At 39.7% G+C, this 20,759-nt stretch overlaps 1 protein-coding gene across 20 annotated transcripts in view; it reads left to right on the forward strand.

Moving 5' to 3' along the window:
• The window catches only part of TTLL5 (tubulin tyrosine ligase like 5), a 285,367-nt gene that overhangs the window by 89,860 nt on the left and 174,748 nt on the right, over nucleotides 1–20,759 (forward strand). For 15 of the 20 annotated variants that reach the window (XM_045060268.1, XM_045060271.1, XM_045060262.1 and 12 more), the window contains 5 exons: nucleotides 377–439; nucleotides 5,815–5,853; nucleotides 12,799–12,966; nucleotides 13,874–14,206; nucleotides 18,736–18,856. In XM_045060268.1, the coding sequence (XP_044916203.1) occupies nucleotides 377–439; nucleotides 5,815–5,853; nucleotides 12,799–12,966; nucleotides 13,874–14,206; nucleotides 18,736–18,856 (724 nt within the window). The remainder of the gene's footprint in view (nucleotides 1–376; nucleotides 440–5,814; nucleotides 5,854–12,798; nucleotides 12,967–13,873; nucleotides 14,207–18,735; nucleotides 18,857–20,759) is intronic. The other 5 variants (XM_045060263.1, XM_023255886.2, XM_045060272.1 and 2 more) reach the window with 3 other exon arrangements.

The raw sequence follows: 20,759 nt of genomic DNA on the forward strand, positions 1-20,759 counted from the left end.
AAATCAAGAGCTGGGCACAACCGACTGAGCCACTAGGCGCCCCAGCGGTTTTGGTCTTACCTTACAGTTTTATTTTCTGATTTTAGTGTGTCACTTTTTATTAATCCAAGAAATCCTGCCATTTCTTTCTTTTTACCTTCTAAATTAACTCCACCATTTATTCTTTTCATTTTATTTTATCTGCTGCAACTCTAATATTTTATAATTTTAATTTGAGCAACTTTCTCTTACTTTGTCATTTTAGAGAACAGTATATTACTTTAGAAACACTGTATAAGTACCCTGTCACTTCTGTGCTTGATTCATGGCTTTATTTCCATATTCTGTCCCTTCAGCCAAACCTAAGAAATAGCCAGTTTCTTTCTTTGTCTTTCAGGTCCTACCTCGAACACAAGACTTCCATGAACTATATGCTGGCAACACGTCTCTTCCCGGACAGGTAGGGATTTGTTAATCTCGTAAATTTGCTAATCTGATACCATCACTAGATCATTTGATGATAAAATACACACAAAAGAAGAAAAGAGGCTTTATAAAAGTCTTTTGTAAAATCTCTGATAGAAAAGGCCTTGCAGAAAACACAACAGAAAACCTTGTTGTTCCAGAATTCATTAACTCTCAGTATTTTGTACTGTTTCCAGAAGCCACAAATTAAACTGTAACGATCTTTAAACAATCTTAACAGATGCCCTAGACTTTATTCTTCTTAGAGGAAGGCCTATACTCAGTCCCTTTTTAACGTTAGACACAATTTTAACAAGGCATGATCATCTCTTTTTCTAGACTAGAAGAGATTAGAATGATCAGATTAGGAAAGGTAGAGAGGTGTGGTAATTCAAAAAATAAATACACTAAGAGTTGTAAAAAATGACAACTGATAACCTCAATACAAGGGGAAATAGGGTGAAATGATGGAAAGCAGACATTGGAATTCAAATAGCACAGCAATCAGGGACTACTTAGCTCCACATAACTTTTGTTGCCCGTAAGACATAATTGTATTACAGTAAAGTTCAGTAACTGACTCTCAAAATAAAGAACCTTAGTTATTTAGAGAAATGTATATTATTTTCAAGGTTATGTGTGCTTTTTTGCAGGATTCTTAAAATAGATCCCCAGATTTTAGCCATTTCCTACAATTTCATGATCTGTTATCAGGAAATTTATGGGATTTGCCATTTCTTTCTGTAAATTTGTAGTTATTACCACTGATAAAGTAATTATACTGTATAGCTTCTAATGAAAGAGACCTTCAGATTTACTTAGAAGACAGAATCTCAGTTCTCTCTATATATAACCTGGTTTTTTCTCTCCTCCCCACCACCCTGGAAACTTTTACAAGGCTCCTTTATCTTTAGAGTTCAGATATTTTACCAAGATATGTTCTGGTGTGTTACTTTCCATTATTTTGGTTTTGCAGTGGGTGGGTTGTTTCAGACTGAAGATTTAAGTTTTCCAACTGTCATCCTCTCTTTTCTCTCCTTGTGGAACTTCTTTTAGATGAATTTGAGATCTTTTGCTGTATGTTCCATGTTTTGTTTTTTGTTTGTTTTTTTACTTTTTCTCACTCTTTTTTATCTCATTGTTTTTTTTAGTGAAATTCTGGGAGGTTTCTTGAACTTTTTCTTCTAAAATTTTAAATTGATCTGCAGCCTTACCTATTTGATTATTCAGTACCAGCACAGGAGAAGGTTGTTCAGTTTACCTTTTTGATTTTGGCAAGTACAATTTTAATATCCAAGAACTATTTTTGAGTTCTGAAGAGTTTTTAAAGTTCATGGATATAATATTAAAATACTTCGGGTACCAATTTCAGTGTGGCCGACAGGTTCCCCCATAGCACCAAGCATTTGCCCCCTGTTGGCATCTGAGAACTCAACTCAATTCTGATACTGTCTACCTGGAGCTTAGCATCGGATTCCACAGTTGAAGGGTTCAGTCCTACAAGACTGTCATTCGCCACCTCCTCCGCCTTTGCCCTACTTTGGATGCCAGTCTCAAGGCCAGCTGTCACCTTTGCTTCTGACTGAGCAGCTACATATTGGAGGTTCCAACGTCCCTCTCCTTGGACTTCAATTCAGACACCAGTTGCAAGTCTAAGTTGGCACCTGTACTTCTGACTGACTGGCTATAAACCAGAGGTTCCCACGACTCTCTTCTTCCTCGGGTTTGATTAATTTTCTAGAGTGGCTCACAAGACTCCAAGAAACATTTCACTTACTAGGTTGTTGGTTTATTTTAAAAGAATATAACTCAGGAATAGCCAGATGGAAGAGAGGCACAGGGCAGGGTATGGGGAAAGGGAGCAGGACTTCCATGCCCTCCCCAGATCACGTGTTCACCAGCCTCACACCTCTCCTTTTGAGTTTCGAGGGAGGCATCATTACAAAGCCATGATTGATTAAATCATCGGTTGTTGGTGATTGAACTCCCTCTGCTGGCCCTCTCCCCTCCATGTTGGTCAGAGGCGTGGGGCTGAAAGTTCCAGTTCTTTGATCACATGGTTGGTTCTTCTGGTGACCAGCCCCCATCCTGACGGGGATCCAGGGCATTCCCAAAGTCACCTCACTGGCATAACCAAAGACCTTTACCATGCTCATCGCTTAAGTTCCAGGGGATTTAGGAGCTCTGTGCTAGAAATGGGGATGAAGACCAAATGTATATTTCTTACTATAAATCACAAGATCACAAATATTTTTTCACATCGCTTTGACTATTTTGATTAGTTTGTTGAAAGTTCCTTTCTGTTTTTTGCATTATATTTAATTCTTCTAGATTAGTTCTGTTGGTTCATCTCATTCTTTCTGGTTTGTATTATTATATTTCCTCATATATTTGGTGATCTTTGATTGTCCAGTTGTTTTGATAAGTAGTGGACCTTTTGCTGAGGATGGGAAGTTTGCATGAGTTTCCTCACAGATTATATCTGTCTCAACTGACATAGACTCTATGCTTGAGGCTCAGTCTTTCCAACCTTGGCGTTCCCATGAGGGAGAAGGAAAGGGCAAATCTGAGAACCTCCAGCCAAATTAGGAAGCATTCTCCTAGGGGGAGTAGAACAATAAAAAGATTTGAGATGTATTAATATATGTGTTTCTTTATTAACAATCCAATAATAAGGCTACCAGTGGGTCTAATAACCGCCAGAATTTCAAAAGTGTGATACATGTTGGCAAGATTTTGAGATACCTGTAATATCTCTAATATGAAAAAAAGGATGTATTATTTTCTTTTGGTAACAAACTCATACTAACACTGTTGTAGACGGTTTCCAACACGTATATGAAGGAAATGCTAAATTTCAGTTGGAGGGAGGATTAATTTTTTCTCCATCCAAGTTGGTATACTCCCTGAATTCTTTCTTCGAGTCCCAGAAACAACACCTGTTTACAAAGCATTCTAGAAATATGAATTTCAGGGTACCTGGGTGGCTCAGTCAGTTAAGCGTCCAACCTCAGCTCAGGTCATGATCTCACGTTTTGTGAGTTCAGGCTCTGCATCAGGCTCTCTGCTGTCAACGCAGAACCTGCTTCGGAAAACTCTGTCCCCCGCCCCTCCCCCACTCGTGAGCGTGGTCTCTCTGTCTCTCTCTCAAAAATAAACATTAATAAGAAATAAAACAAAATAAAAACATGAATGCGCATGTTTAGCAAAGAAAGACCTCATCATCTACTCTTGCCTACCCTTTTAGCCTCGTCTCTACTTTTCCATATCCAACCATGGCCAGTATCTCTGTATCAGCTTCCTCTTTCATGCCTCCTCCTTCTTACATACTCGCCACCCCTTGGCACAGCCTTCAGTTCGTCCCTGAATTCTTCTAGCTGTGTCCTTCATCCTCTTACCCAGACAAGGAGGAGGTTCTGTTGGCCCTGCCAGTCCCTCGGTGTGATTCAGGTTCCCTCCTCGTATTAGAATTGCTTGTTTACTTACTAGCCTGCCTACTTTACAAGTGGGCTTTTAAGAGTAGCACTTTGTTATGTTCATCTTTGTCCATATCTAGAGCGTACCACATGGTAGGCACACACACAAAAACATGAACCGAAAAAATGAAATTGCATTTGTTGCAAGCCCTGACATCTCCGGTAAGTCTCTTCTCTTCGATTTGAATTGATGTTTTTTTCTCTCAAAAATCCTGTTGTATTCGTGTCCGAATTACTTTCAAACTAATTCCCTCATCATTTCTTTTAGGTTAATTTTGTCTTCCTTTTTCTTGCCCTCTCCCACTCACCCCCCACCTACCTCCCTGCCTTGGAAAACAGTATCTTACCTACTGTCTTCTAGTATGAGGGTAATTTTAACCCTGGCTGCATATTAGTAACACCTGTGGATTTTGTAAATCATGTTTATGTCCTGGCCCCAGCCCCAGACTGAAGCATTGGTACTTCCTAAAAGCTGCTGAGGTGATTGTAATGCGAAACCATGATTGCGTATTACCGAGACAAAGCATTATCTGAAAGAGTCATCTTGAGACTTTCTGATGGTAAGATGACAATGTTAGGACATTGGCATGAAGAGAAGACATGGGACGGGAAAGACAAAACATTTTGGTGAAGACTTACTTTTACTTGGTTTTCTCTAACTAGAAAATCTTGACCTAGATTGCATGTGTCTCTTTTTTATAAACCAATCCCACAGGATCTCATTTATATAAAACTTTCAAAATGATAAAATTTTTAAATGTAGAACAGATTAAAGGAAACCAGGGGTTAGGTAGGTAAAAGCTGTGTGGTTATAAAAGGGTGACACAGGGGATCCTTTTGGTCATGAAATTGTGCAGTATCTCGGCGGTGACATATACGTGAATCTATGTAGTGATAAAATTGTACTGAGCTAAATATACGCATTCACAAATGAATACAAATAAAAATGAAGAAATTAAGAAAGAGATAGAGTATGTGTTAAATGAAAGGAAATTGAATGTGGAAAGAATGTTTTAAAGGAAAAACAAAAGCTAATTTAAACATAAATGGCATTCACTTCTTGCGGTGAGAGGCCAAACTCTAGTTCAGAGACAATGGAGAGCAGCTCTTTTTTTAAAGGGATTTTTTTAATTGTGAAAAATATTTCTTCTGAGCATCCTTTTTAATTTTTTTTTTTAACGTTTATTTATTTTTGAGACAGAGAGAGACAGAGCATGAACGGGGGAGGGTCAGAGAGAGAGGGAGACACAGAATTGAAACAGGCTCCAGGCTCTGAGCAGTCAGCACAGAGCCCGACGCGGGGCTCGAACTCACGGACCGCGAGATCGTGACCTGAGCCGAAGTCAGCCGCTCAACCGACTGAGCCACCCAGGCGCCCCCTGAGCATCCTTTTTAAACCCCATGAAAACTGAGATTGGTTTCCTTTACTAAATACAGTTCAGTGAAAGTATAAAGAGTGTGGGCGTCTGAGACCTAACTCCTGGGTTCAAATCTGAACCCACTAAGCTTCAACCTTGGGCATGTCACAAAACGATCATATCCTCCTTCTTTTTATAAACGGGGTTGATAATAACCTTCTTCACATGGTGGTGGTGAAGAAGAAGTGTGATTTGGTTGCTGACTAAATACACAAATACAAGTCATTGTTACGATTCTTCCCTAGAAGTCATCTGTCCTTTCCCTGTGGTTTTTTAATTGATCTTCCCCCATGCTTATGGGACTCTTTTCTTTTCTCAATATATTTCTCTGCTTCTCCCCAAAGATGACTTCCCTGGCATAATTCTGTATTATCTCAGGAGTGTGTGTGTGTGTGTGTGTGTGTGTGTGTGCATGTGAACTCAGGAGAGAATATCTGAACAGTCCTCTAACCCAGTTGTCCTTTCTACTTCTGTAGGGGAAACCCAAGAAGAAGCTTATTGACAGGAAGAACACGGTAACTGATTTTTAAAAGTTGAGAAATTCTTTCCATGTGCACCATATGTGACCATGCACGGGCTAAGCATGGTATTTTATATAGCCATTTTTGGTGGCTCAGCTTGAATAGTAACATAAAAAATGTTTCTGTTGAAACACTCTTCTGTGGCAACTTTTTACAAACTAAATTTGAGATTTACTTTTTTTTATAACTACAGGTATATCATTTGAACTGATAATAATAGTGTTCTTGCTTGGCTGTGTGAGAGACACCAAAGTATAAAGGAGATTTCAAGACTCCTGTCATGATCGAGTCAAATAAGTGGTTATGTTTGGCCTTGATATACTTGGAGCCTATAACTCTGTGCCGTATGGGACTGAGCAGAACTGCTTCCAGTTTGCCACAGAACTGAAAGCACTCAAAATACCTGTGGCTCTTCACTTTGGTGGAGAAGAGAAGGGTCTTAGAGGAAGGGCTGGGATGGCCTTGCCCAACCGAAGACCGCAACCACAACAAAAACTCTTAAACCTAAGCACATACCCCCCTAGTTTGAGACCTTACATACATCCCCTTTGTGCTCTGCCTCTTGAGAAAACAAAATGTCAACAATAGAAACATAGAAAGAAACATCCTGTATCTAGTTGTTAGTTTCACATTTAAGGATTAGTGAGGATAAACCTGGTTTCTTGTTGAAACCCCTTGAAGCCTAAATCTAATTTTTCTTTAAAGAAGGAAAACATATGATTGCCGTTTAATTAAGGGAAAACTGGGAGAGGTCGAATTTGTAACTTGCTTCCAAATGAAAGTCACAGTTAATTTATAAGTTTCCTCCCAGTTTCTCGTCAAAGAATATGCCTCCTAGAGTATATTGCTATCAATTTGGCGATTAGAAAAAATCAAACAAAAGAAAAAAATCTTAAACAATAAGTATTTAAAATTCAGTTGGTTCTGGCCTTCATTTTTGGCATTTATATTGCCATCAGGAGTTTTTTGGTGGTATAGAGGCATAAGCAAATGAAAGCTGGCATATAATAGACCATGTGCTGTTGTACGAAATACATCTTAATACATTTAAAAAGATTAAAATCATAAACAGTATGGTCTTTGAACACAGTGGAATTAGAAAGCAGTAACAATAGAAAATCTCCTAATATTTGGAAATCAACACCTCAAAATAATGCATGGGTCAAGAAAGAAATCATGAGGGAAATTGGAAAGTATTTCAAACTGAATGATAATAAAAATGTAACATTAAAATGTGTGGGATGCAGCTCATGTCATGTTTTGGGGGCAACTTATAGCTGCTTAAATGCTTGTATTAGAAAACAGAGGACTAGATCACTGATCTGTGAAACTAGATAAAGAAGAGTAACCCGTGTAAATTGAAGAACGGACATAATAAAGGGTGGGAATCAATTAAATGAAAGGCAAACAATAAAGAAAACCAGTAAAATCTAAAATTGTTCACTGGTAAGATAGAATTCATAAACTCTTACGTAGACTGATCTAGTAAGAAGAAAGAACAAGAATTACCAATATCAGATAGGAAAGAAGGAAGTAATTTATAGATCCTACAGAAATCAAAAGGACATTAAGGGAGTATTATTAATAACCTTATTCCATTGCTTTGACAACCTAGAGGAAATGTCTGAATTCCTTGGGAGGGAATACTTGACAAAAATGACACAAGCTGAAATAGAAATTTTGAATAGTCCCATATCTATTCAGAATATTGAATTTGTAATCAAAAGTCTTTCTGCAAAGAAAACCCCAAGCCCAGTAGTTTCGCTTGTGAATTCTATCAAGCATTTGAGGAAGAACAGCACCAATCTTACATAAATTCTTTCAAAACTATAGGAAGAGACACGTCCCAATTCATTTTATGACGCCAACATTAATTATGACACCAAAGCTTGACAAAGACATTTTTAAAAAGGTAGGGGAGGTGCCTGGGTGGCTTAGTTGGTTAAGTGTCTGACTTTGGATTTTGGCTCAGATCATGATTTCATGGTTCTGCTATCAGCAAAGAGCCTGCTTGGGATTCTCTCTCTGCCCCTCCCCTGTCTCGCGCATGTGCTCTCTCTCTCTCTCAAAAAAGTATACATTAAAAAAGAACATTACAGGCTAATATCTTCATGAACAGAGACACAAAATTTCTTCAAAGAATAGTAGCAAATTGAATCTACCAGTATAAAAAAAAGGGTAATACATATGACTAAGAGAAGTTTTTCCTAGTAATGCAATGTTGGTTTAACATTTGAAAATTCATCAGTATAATTCACCATATACAAAGGGAAAAAACCCGATGATCATTTTATTAGATCCCAAAAAAAAATAAAGCATCTGATGAAATTCAACACGTTCATGATAAAAACTCTTAGTAAATAAGGAATAGAAGGAATTTCTTCATTTGGTAAATGCCGTCTATAAAAAATCTATTGCTATCATCATACCTAATGGTAAAATATTGAAGGCTTCCTTCCATGAATCATAAGACATCAAGATGTCCATTTTCACCATTTGTAGTCACTTTATACTAGAAGTCCCAAGCTGTACAATGAAGCAAGGGTTGGGGAAGAAAAGGCATACAGATTGGAAGTGAAGAAATCAAATGTCTTTCATCTTGGATGATCTGAGCTAGTTAATAGGAAATCTTTTTTTTTTTTTTTCTTAACGTTTATTCATTTTTGAGAGAGCGCAAACAGGGGTGGGGCAGAGAGAGGGAGACACAGAATCCAAAGCAGGCTCCAGGCTCTGAGCTATCAGCACAGAGCCTGACGCAGGGCTCAAACTCATAAACCATGAGATCATGACCTGAGCCAAAATTAGACGCTTAACTGACTGAGCCACCCAGGCACCCCAAGTTAATAGGAAATCTTAAAACATCTACGGAATAACTACAAGAACATATCATTGCATTTAGCAAGGTCTTTGAACATAAGGTCAATATACTAAAATGTATTGTAGTTTTAAATACTAGTAGTAAATAATTTGAAAATGAAATTAAATTTTGCTTATGGTAACATTTGAAAATACGAAATTCTCAAGGGTAAATTTTATAAAATATGTTTAATACCTATACAGTAAAAGCTAAATATTCAGTAAATATTACTGAAATAAATGAAAGAAGATCTAAATAAGTGGGGAGATATGTGATGTTCATGGATTAGAAGACTGAATATTGCAAAAAGTGTCTGTTTTTCCCAAATTGATCTAAAGATCTGATACATTATTCCAGTATATATATATACGTATATATATATATATGACATATATATATACGTATATATATCATATATATATACGTATATATATGATATATATATACGTATATCGTATATATATACGTGTATATATGTGTATATATATCATATATATATATACGTATATATATGTGTGTGTGTATATATATAATAATTCCAGTATATATATATATATTTTTTTTTTGTAGAAATCCACTATATTTTTCTTCACTAAAGCAGAAATTGACTTTAATTTTTTTTTTTTTTTTGTATGTGGAGATACAAAGGACTTAGAGTATCCAAAGTCATCTTGAAAAAGACTTAGGGTACCTTACTTAAAGAAATACTACAATGTTATAGTAATCAAAACTGTGGCAAGTTGAACAGAAAAGAGAGTCCAGAAACAGACCTATATTTATGTGGTCATTTGACTTGCATCAAAAGGCCCAAAGTAATCCAATGGGGAAAGGAAACTTTTTAACAAATAGGACTGGAACTGGATATCGTACTTTTAAAAGTGAACCTCAGCCCCTGTCTCCCAGAAAAATTAGTGATTATTCAGAGACATAAACAGAAAAGCTCTTATGATAAAATTTCTTGAGGAAAATCTAGGACAGTGTCTTTGGGACTTTGGGCTTGGCAAAAGTTTTAAACATGACGCAGAAAATGGTACCTAAAAAAGAAAAAATGATAAGCTAGATTTCCTCAAAATTATCATCATCCCATACTGTTTGGAAAGTGACCAGGCAGGCCATAAACCGAATGAAGATATTCATCAAACAAAGGTCTGGTGTCTAGAGAGTATGACAAACTCCTATAACTGAAAAATTAGAAGACAGCCCTCTTACAAATGGGTAAAATATTTGGACAGACACTTCAAAAAGAAGGTATGTGAGTGGCCAGTATGCTCATGAAAACATGCTTAACACCATTAGTTATCAGAGAATTGCAAGTTAAACTACAAGATACCACTGAAATCCAGCAGAATGGCTTGCATTATGTCATTGTGTTGTACACTTTAAATACATTACAATTTTATTTGTCAGCGACAGCTCAGTAAAGCTGGGAACAACCTGAAAATGACCGACAGCATCAGATGGTGTGGAGCTAATGGAGCTCTGGTGCATTGTCATTGGCAGCAGAAACTGGTACGAGTTCTTTAGGAGGGGTCTGGCAGTTTGCTAGCCTTGAAAGCTCCGTGCTGAGATCTCTGCCCAGAAGGAATGAAAAACGTAACCAGAAAACGACTTGTACAAAAATGTCCATAGCAGCTTCATTCATAATATTCCCAAACTGGAAACAACCTAGGGGTCCGATAACCAGAGAGTAGGTGAACTGTGGATTATTCATAGAGTGGACTAATCCTGAGCCGTACAAAGGCATAAGTATGGATACACATCACATGGATGAATCTCAAAAACAGGCAGAATGAAAGGAAACTTATAAGAGTTCATACTGTGCAATTCCATTGTTAAGAACTTCTAGAGTAGGCAAACCCAATATGTAACGAAACAACTTAGGACAGTGGTCTCCTTTAGGAGTGTGAGGGAGGGATTGACTGGGAAGCTTCGTGAGAACTTTCTGAGGGGGTGGTAATGTTAGAGCTCGGGTTACATAGTTCTAGGCATTTGTCAGAACTCACAAATGGGCATTATAGTATTTGGGTATTTCACTGTATATGGTGTTTAGCTCACCAACAAACAAACTAAACAGAAACAAACCAAAACACCAAAAACAAATACCCATAAAACAAATACTGATCTCTAGCTACTAACGATGTGCATGTTAAAGCATTTAGGTACAAAGTGCACTGACATCTGTGTGTAACTTTGAAATGCTTTAAAAATTAAATGGATTGGTGGATGAATAGAAGAAGGGATGGTTGGATATATATGTGCTGAAACAAATATAGCAATATATTTATTTCAGAAACTAGGCAATGGGTACATGGCTGTCTGCTGTACAGTTCTTAAAACTTTCCTGTTTGTGTAAATATTTTCAGAATACAATGTTAGAAAAATAAAATGAGGTAGATGTAGCTAAAAGGTGTTATAATTTACTTACAGGGAATTCAGTTGTTTATTTAAAAATATTAATGGTATGTCAGCTATGTGCTGGGCAGTCTCAGGACCATTTCTGATCCAGTGACTGACACGCAAGCCTGGTCTTTACCCGTATAGAACTATTAATTCTGTTTATCAGATTCATAGTTTCTCCATCGTTCCCTACCTCCATCCCTTGTAATACTTAGAACTTATTGGTCTATTCAGGGTTTCTTAGAAGCTCATAGTTGTTATTTTAAAATGTTAGTTTTGTTTCATTTTCTTTAACTGGCTAAAAATCTTATTTTCACAACTACGTGCGTGTGTGAGGGGGGTGCAGTGTTCAGTTTTTGGGACTATGGTAAGCTGGCTTTGAACTTGGAACTATTTTTAAAGTTTATTAATTTGCTTCCGGTGTCTGCCCCCATGTGTCAGGACCATCTCTATTCTTGGCTCAATTTCCTGCTCTAGAGAGAAAGATTCTAGAAGATTTACTGTCCAGTTTATCTACTCAGAAATCCCTAAAACACCTAAATAGACCAAAAGACACAGTCTTTCCATCATGCTTAGAGATTGAAAACTCTCAGAGAATTGAGGATGATTCCTTGACCTTAAAGGGAATACAATTTGAGTTCCAGGGAGTTCAAGAGAGAGAATTCAGAGCCAACCAGTTAGATCTTGCATTCTGAGTATTCAGAGTTAGCTGCCTGGTTTAGATACTGACATGGGCACTTCTTTTCTGACCCATTGACCAAGATCCCTCTCTGTCTTTGCTGACCTAGTTAGCTCTGCCTGCCCAGTACTTTTCCCAGTCCTTGTTTGGATTGGGCCTGATACCAGTCACTTCCCTAACTTATGATTTATTGTACTTTAGTGCCTAATGTAGCTGCTGCCATCCTCTGTCCACCCCATTTCCCGTTCATGACCTGATTGAACTTCGCTTTGTCCACCATCTGCTGCCTTCCCTTGTCTGTGCCTCTGACACTAACTCCTGACCTGTAATCACAAGCTGGAGAGTCCCTACCACCTCCCCCTATCTCCTCCTGTAACTAAGTAGACTCTTAGGGAGGAGAGTTCCTTTTGTTGGAATGTTTGAGACTTGGTGTGCCTCGGGGTCTTGGTAACTTTTGACTGAGACTTTCCGCCATAAGTCTTAGCTCTGGGCTACCATATTCACAGGCTATCAAACGTTCCTCCCCTTGTCTCAACTTCTGCTAAATTTGTGTTTATTAAATAGCGTATACATTGGAAGAATATTTGTATAAGTCTGAGTAAACTATAATGAATGACAATAAAACAAACACCTCTAGCCACCACCCAGCTTAAGAATGAAAGCGTTGCCAGTATCTCCCAGTCACCCCTAGGTATAAGGTATTGGGTGGCACTTTATGGTCTTTGCGGTAAACCGTCAGCCAGCCTGACTGAATACTTTAAAAACACTTAAACATTGTTTTCAGATATGTTTTTGTTCAGAATATTTACTAAATTCAGACAGGCCCTTAGGGAAGTTTTAATGTAGATTCCAATTCCAATATTCCCATTTTTCTATCAAACTTTTTAGAATTCAGTAGACATACCATGCCCAACCTGTTGTGGTTACAGAATTCTGTCAAGCTTAGCCTTGGAATAAAGGAGAGCTATCTGAAGGCTGTAGCAACCATATTGTTTTTTTTCCATAGACTGGCTGCTGACGGAGCACCGGAATTGAAGGTGGAGAGTATGAACTCCAAGGCCAAACTGCACGCTGCCCTCTATGAGAGGAAGCTCCTGTCTTTGGAGGTGCGGAAACGTCGACGACGGAATGGCAGATTGAGGGCAATGAGGCCAAAATACCCAGGTACCTGCTGGTGAGCTTACGCCAAACTCCACTGTCCGGGTCCTGCCAGGCCCAGTTGATCAGCTTCTTACTTCATACTTAATGAATCAGAACCTTCCTCATCACATACATTTAATTTTTCTGCGTAGTCTTTTTCTCTGAAACTTAATTTCAAAAGGGTTGGAAGTTTCTAAATCTTTCAGTCTATAGTATTTGTGCTGGGGAATAACTGAAGCACGTACGTTTTGGCCCATGGCTAAATACTTGAGATGTAGAGATAAATCAGTAGAAAGAAACACTTTAGCTGAAGTTTAATGGAACCCTGAGCATTGTTGTTCAGGTTTTTCATAATTAGGTATTAAAGCTGGTTCATCCCTTGACATTGCCAAATCATATAAATATTTTAAACATGAACAAAGAGGAATGTGTTTCTCTCCAAGATGCTCCCATGTCATAGGTCTGTTTGTCATGATTGATGGACTGACTTCCTGCCCCCCACCCACCCGCCCGCTCCTTCCCTCCTTTGTTGAGCACCTGTATCAGGCATGTTGGTCACGAGGGTTTCATTGGTGAATAAAAAAGGTATAGTCCTTGTCCTCACAGACCTTCCAAGTTGGTGAAAGAGAAAGGTAATGAATAAACACAGGATAGAACGATGTTCCCCTGCTCCTTGTGCCCTTCTGAAAACCTCCAACACACTGTAGAGATTACTCTACCCAAGATGTTTGCCTGACGTTGAGAGAGAGCCATTGGTATTATGGTGAGGAACGTGAACTCTAATGGAGGTCGTTGTAGGCTTTTGAAATATGTAAGACTGTAGAGTGGCATGTGTGTGCTGTTGATGTTGTGCCTCTATTGTGGTCTGATTTAGAAATGGGATTTTATTAAAAAGATAAAAGGAAGGTATTGGGAGAGAGGAAAATTTAATCTTTTTTCAGCAACATTAGTGATTCTTCGCATTTAGTGATCACTCAACCAGCTGAAATGAATGTTAAAACCGAGACAGAGAGTGAAGAGGAGGAAGAAGTTGCATTAGACGACGAAGATGAAGAACAGGAGGCTTCCCAGGAGGAGTCTGCAGGGTCCCTCGGAGAAAGTCAAGCCAAATACACCCCCCCACTGACTGTTACGGTAGAAAATTCACCCAAAGAAAATGCCGCGAAAGTTTCTGAATGGAACAATAAAGGTGAACAGTGCTGCAAAATTGAGACTCAGGAGCCAGAGCCTAAATTTAACCTGATGCAGATTCTGCAAGATAACGGCAATCTTAGGTATGTACCTTTTGTAGTTGTAATAGTAAAACCAGTGACTTGTATTGTGTACCAGGTCCTGGGCTGATGGCTCTACAGCCATTTTCCTTTTCTGACAGTGGTCCTGGGAAGTAATGACTCTGATTTTGTTATTATTGTTACTAAGGAAGAATGTCATTACTTTTGATGTTGTTTTGAATATTCATAATTGTCAAGAGGAGTTACTTGCCCAAGGTATAGTGCTGCGATCCATACCCAGGTCTCACTGGCCCAACAAATATTTGTTGGGCTGGAGTGTCAGTCACTAAAAGCACAGAGTTCAAGCAGCTCACGGTTTTGGGTAGGGATCCTTAAAGAGCGGGGGCGCCAGTATAGACAAAGCGCTCTGTATCATAAATACAGAAAACAGAGTGACTGATCTTGCCTGGGAGGCCTAGAGAGACATTAGAGAGGTGGCAATATTTGAATCAGGCTTTGGCGGATGAGTAGGATGCCACGAGGGCCGAGAGGTGACAGCTAAGTGTGGAAGTGCCAGGAGAGGAAATAAAGGCAGGGAGATGTGATAGTCTAGTCATTCATTTAGCCCTTCAACAGAAGTTTACCGAGCACCCGCCCTGTGCGGGAATGTGCTAGGCTATGGTAGTGTTACAGTAGAGACCAAGACAGGCTCGTGGGGCTTACAGTCTTGGGGGGTGTACTGACGGTAAACAAAGAAACAAGGTAGTTTCAGGGAGTAAGTAGTGCAATGCAGAAAGAACAGGTTGTAGTGTTAGAGTGTAATTGGGTGGAGGGTTTCTTTAGATTGTCACGTTCAGGCATGAAGAGGTAACCTTTGAGGTGAGTCCTGAATGATGAGAAGGAGCCAAGTCATGGAATATCAGGGCGCAGAATGTTCCAGGCAGACAAGCAAGTCTGAAGGCCCTGAAATTGGAATGAGCTTGGCGAGTTTGAGAAACCTGGGTTAGCGCAGCGGAGTTACACGGAGAGAAGTGTGCGGTAAGAGATGCGACTAAATAATTGGATGTCATTTGATCACAAAGGGATTTAAGAGGAACTGGGACTGTATTTTCTAAACGGATAATTTTTAAGTGGATGAATGCTATGGTCAGACCTTGATTTAGAAAGTAAATTCCAGGTGCATTGTGGGGCAGTGATTGATAAGAGGAGAACTAATGGCAGAAAGGTGAGTTAGGGGCTGTCACAGTAGTCCAGAGCCAGAAAGATGAAGGCCTTGACCACAGCCACGACTATAGGAATGGAGGGAATGGGATGGACCGGATGAAGTTTGCAGGTTAAAATTGGCAGGGCTTGGTCTCTGTAGATGTAAGAACTCCAGAGAGGCTGGATTTTTCCAAACGTAGCAACTTGGTGATGCCATCAGTCCACTTAAGGAGCATAGGAGTTGGTTTCAGGATAAAAATGATGTTTCAGTTGGGGCACGGTGAGGCGGAGGGAGGGCTCTGGGATGAAGTTGCTCAGTGGATAGGTGAAGATATCCCTTTGAGGGTAAGAGTTGAACAGGATCGGGCAGTTGATAGTTAAGAACTTCAGAGTGAGTGAACTTGTCCAATTCATTTAGTCCAGCAAGCATAGACTGGAGAAAAGGAGGAGAATTGAGCCCTGGGGAAAACCGGTGTTTAATAGTAAAGAGATAGGAACTAGCAGCTAGAGAGGTAAGCATCAGCGTAGGAGGTGGGAGTGTGGTAGAACTCTCCAGAATGAGAGTTCCAAGCTGTAGCATGCTTCAGACGGCCCGAGAGAGCATGAAGAGTGAGAAGAGACTCCTGCATTTCTGACATAGGGCCAGCCTCTGAGTTGTGAGAAATTACGAGTTGAGAAATGAGAAAGCAAGTGCAAGCTAACTTTTTCAGAGGATTTGGCAATGAAAAGAAGATGAGAACACATCAGAGAGAGTGAGGAGTGAGCTAAGAGAAAAGGATTTTTTTTTTTCCCCAACGATGGGGATTCTGAAGCTTATTTATAGACGAGGAGAAGGATTTGATGGTAAGAAGACCAGAGATACAGAAATGGATATATTGATAGAGAAGGGCCCCAAAGGAAGGCGAAAGAGGCCACTGGAGGGGTCTCTCTTCCTGTTAAGTCAGAAAGAAAGCACTATGGGCTGAGTGTAGTAGTTAGAAGTTAAAGAGGAAAGGAGTTTATGTATTTATGCACGATGGCCTTTATTTTCTAAGTTAGAGGGCAGTTCTTATATTGCACGGGTGGCGGGTGACATCGGCGTTTGGGGAGGTATGCAGATGGAGTTAAGGTTTGGAAGAGTCTGTTAGTTGAGAGCTCACTGAACTGTTGGAAGACCTGGACTCTCTCTTCACTTTTTAGTGATTCCCAGCTGACTGTGTGATCATGGCGGCCAGTCAGAGAGCTTCTCTGTGCCTCAGTTTCCTTTTCTTTCAGGCCAAGGTATAAGGTTAGACAAATGTTTTTCGGACTGTGCTTTCTGAGGGGGAGAAGGGATTCCACTGAGTTGAAATAGAACATTTGAAAACCACTGGATTATATTCTGAGGCCCTTTCCAGCAATAACATTCTACTTAGCTGTTGTAGAAATAAATGATTTCTTCATAAATCTTATGGATCTGACTTTCACTGAGTAAACTGTTGTAGTTGCCTGGTGTGTTAATGCAAATGAGTGGTTTTCAGACTCTGTTCCCTGTAGCTACCCATGATTCTGTGGGGCACCTCAGTGGCTACTGAGGGGTCTCAGGGAGGTCGTGGCAAGGATTCGAGACTCCAGGCCCCAGCCTTTAGTTGCGTATTTTTTATACTGAGGATCCATATAAGCTTTTATGGTTTTAAAACCAAGTTTCACTGGTATAAATCATTTCTAGTTTTCATTCTTTCATCTTTTTTGGTATGTTGAAAATACCTAGCCAACCAGTGTGTCCAAGTATCTTGGGGGCAGTCTCAGAATTAACAACCCAGGGGTCCCTTCAATAAGGTTTATAGAAATGGAAACCTCCATACTTGTTCATTTGATTTGTGGCAATGACTTACAACAAAATAACGATTGAAATCTCAACTTTGAAGTGACATCTCCCTTATCCAACAGACCTTCATGTTTCAGCGTTAGAGGAATGATTAATAAAATGAGGTATTCTGCTACTTGGGAGATATGTGAAACATGCCATTTCTACCTCATTAGGTAGCAAGTGAATTTGTGGATGAAAATTAAGAATTTTTGTCATTTGTTTTGTCTTGCAAATAGTTTGTTGTGGAGGTAAATGGTTGAGGGGAAAGTGGTCTCCAGGTGAACAAGAATATAAGTGTCCTTGTTGAGAAACATTTGAAAATAGAAATTTGTTTTTTCAGAATCATACTGTGCTCCCATAAACTATCCCCATTAGTTAGAAACATGTAGCCTTACTTGTATTTTATGCTTTAAAGATCTTCTATATTAAACTCTCAAGACCAAATCTGCTTCCAACCTGACTCCCCTCCTCTTTGGTCCCTCCAGCACATACACAGAGGTTAGACCTAGACCCTGTTAGGATGTCCAGTTTACTCTGGTCAAGTCCTTCATCCTAACTTTGGAGGAACAGGGAATAGAAAGCATTCAGTGATTGCATGTGTAAGGATTGTAAACAAAGTTTGTGTTGGGCCCTAATCTTCGCTGATGTAATTCTGGCTGGAGTGTCAGAAGGCCGATCAGCTGAAGTAACCAAAATCTCTCCTGAAGGAAAACAGATCCGCTACAATTAGCAGCTGAAGTGAAAATCATCAGTGTGTCTCTGGCCTTTCTGTCTTCTAAACCGTAGCTTCAACAGATTTCCTTGTTTCCAGCCTAGACCACCAAGCAGAAATCAGCTGAGTTCTCCAGTGATGTCGCTGAGGTGTTTTGTTTTTTTTTTTTTTTTACTACATGTAAAGATTTTGTTTTCCCACTGAACATCTGGGCTCGTCCCAGCCTGTCAGTTCATCTACGCCAAACTCTGTTGGACCTCACTCATTTGTTCTGGGCTCCAGCCATTCCTGTCTTGTAGTTGAGAAAAGCAGGACTTTAAGATTTGGTCTCAAAAGTTCCTTTGTAGGATTTATCGATTTCCTGCTTCGGAGGCTTTTGCACACCAGAAATATTAGTTGCCATAGCAAAAGCATACTTTTGCACCAACTGATAAGTATATACGTTGGGCCTCCAAGGCAGGAAAACCTTTCCACATGAATACAAAGGTTCTTGTGAAGATTCAGTACTTTGCCTGCCCATCTCCCCCAGGAAAGTTGTTAAAAAGTTCAGAGATAAGGTGTAAGAATAAGAAACCTGATTTCCTATTCCTGTTTGATTTTTTCCCCTCTGTTAATAATGAGAAAAAATAAATAGGATTCTCCATCTTTGATTCTGTTAATAGGAAAAAAAAAAAACACCTCATGCACTGTGTAGAAGGAATCTTTAGTCAATGACTGCATGATGGGCTTCATTTTTTTTTAGCCTTCCTAATAGGAGGATCCTCAGAGCCCGCTTTGAATGAGGCAGGTACACATTTGGTAGGCTTACCATTCCGTCTTGTAACGGTATGTTGTTTTGGATTTCTATAGCAAAGTGCAGGCCCGAAGAGCGTTCTCTGCCTATCTCCAGCACGTTCAGATTCGCCTGATGAAAGACAGTGGAGGTCAAACGTTCAGTGCCAGTTGGGCTGCCAAAGAGGATGAACAGATGGTGAGGCTCTTCTTGTTGGAACCTTTTTACTTGCCCTGTTTCTTTTCTTTCCTCTTCTTCTTCTTCTTCTTCTTCTTCTTCCATTTTTCCCCCCAAGGGTGAAGAGCATTATATTCTTCCGGTGAAAGAATTGTTCTTCACTATAGTTGATGGATTTCTCTTACTTTAATGTGAACTGGCTCCTTGATCTGGGGCCATGTTCATCACACTGTGTGTTGAGGGCATCAGTTTATTTCATTCTGAAAATGGAAACTGATTGCTCATTGCATGTCAGGCCCTGTGCAAAGCCCCCCAAAAGAATAACAACCTAGAGCCCTTTCTCAAGCAACTTCACGTTGTCTGAACTCTTTGATGTAGGCACTGTCATCCCCATTTTGTAGATGCAGAAACAAAGGTCTGGAGCAGGGAGGTAATTTGCCTGTGGACCCACAGCTTGTGTGTGGTGAGACTGGAACTTGAGCCCTGATGTTACAGTTGTACGTTATTTGGTTTTCTGTTGTTTCTGTGCATCACAAGGTATTTGTTTTGTGTCCTAAGGGGTCACGTTCACTCTGAAAATCAATGCTTTGTCATAGGCCCTCTGAGAATGTACCATCCTCCATGTTAACTTTATCTCTCTACTAGTTAAAATTTTATAAAATTCTGAGATGACTGGAAACAAACTGTGTCATAATTTTTGCTGTGTGTCAGTCATTTCAACATGCCTAGAATTTAATATTCTAGCAAGGTTTGGTTTTCTTTTTGAATTGGAAGGATCAGGAACGTCACGCTCTTTGGTAAGACCAACACTTATAGAAGAAGCCGTAGCCCTTCTTTGCCTTTTAACCACAGGGATCTGTCACTGCAAAGAGAGCGACTTTTAAGGCTGAGAAGTCTGCATCCTTTGTCCATCTCGGTGGTGACCCTACCATAATGTTCAGTTCTCCACATACAAGAGGCATGTGATATGCCAGGCTTATTATGAAAACATGACGGACATCCCAGAAAACAACTTGTGAAAGTAAAGTAGCCAATACAACCCAGAGATAAAACCTTGTGCCTTGTGAATAATCCTTCGACTGTCAGTGGAAAATGTTAGCTCTCCTCTTTCCAAGTGGAAAATTGAACCTGCCTTTTTGAGAGTCAGTTTGTCTGCTCCACTGTGAAAAAATAATATTTTAATATAACAGCTTAAACCACCCTATAGTAGAGATAGCAGAGTAGAACCGTACGATCCAACCCTCTGGTTACCCTTTATGCTGGAGGAAATGAGCACCAAAGGACAATGAACGGAAATCAAATGCAAGGGATAAAAAAATAGCTCAGAAGAGAGTAACCGCTGTAAGTGCTGGCTTGGAATTCACACAGGATTTCAATGGGATTTGTTACAAGAATGCTTAGGATCATCACTGCAAAACCTGATACCAGTTCTTTGCGTTCCTGTGTGAAAGTATATCTAGAGAGCAAACCCTAACCCATTCCCTGATGATTGTGGTGGTGGGCTTGTTGATGAGGAAGGTAGGGGTAGAATTGCTCTGTCTGCTCCAGGTGAGGGTTAGAGATTCTTTATCACAGCTCATAGGAGGTGCATTAATAGAAGGTCCCCCAAATCTATCATCTTAAGGCAATTTTTTCATGTTGTGGGGGGTGGTGGAGAGGGAAGGAACAATGATCTTTAAGGCCTCTGGTCTCACAAAATGTCCCTTTGAAGCATTTGTGATATTGTGAATGATGTGATTGGTATCTGTTCAGATTTCAAAATCCCTTGCCCCATGCCAAGTGAGATGTGCCCCTTGTCCCCTTTAATGACTTTCCACTGTGCACTACCCCCCAGCCAGCCCCCTTCGTCGTGGGGAAGGAAAAAAGAAGCCATCACCTCTCAAGCATAGAGTAGCTGTTCTTTCTTTTTCTTTTTTTTTTTTTT

Source organism: Felis catus, chromosome B3 (assembly GCF_018350175.1).
Source record: "Felis catus isolate Fca126 chromosome B3, F.catus_Fca126_mat1.0, whole genome shotgun sequence".
Taxonomy (NCBI): domain Eukaryota; kingdom Metazoa; phylum Chordata; class Mammalia; order Carnivora; family Felidae; genus Felis; species Felis catus.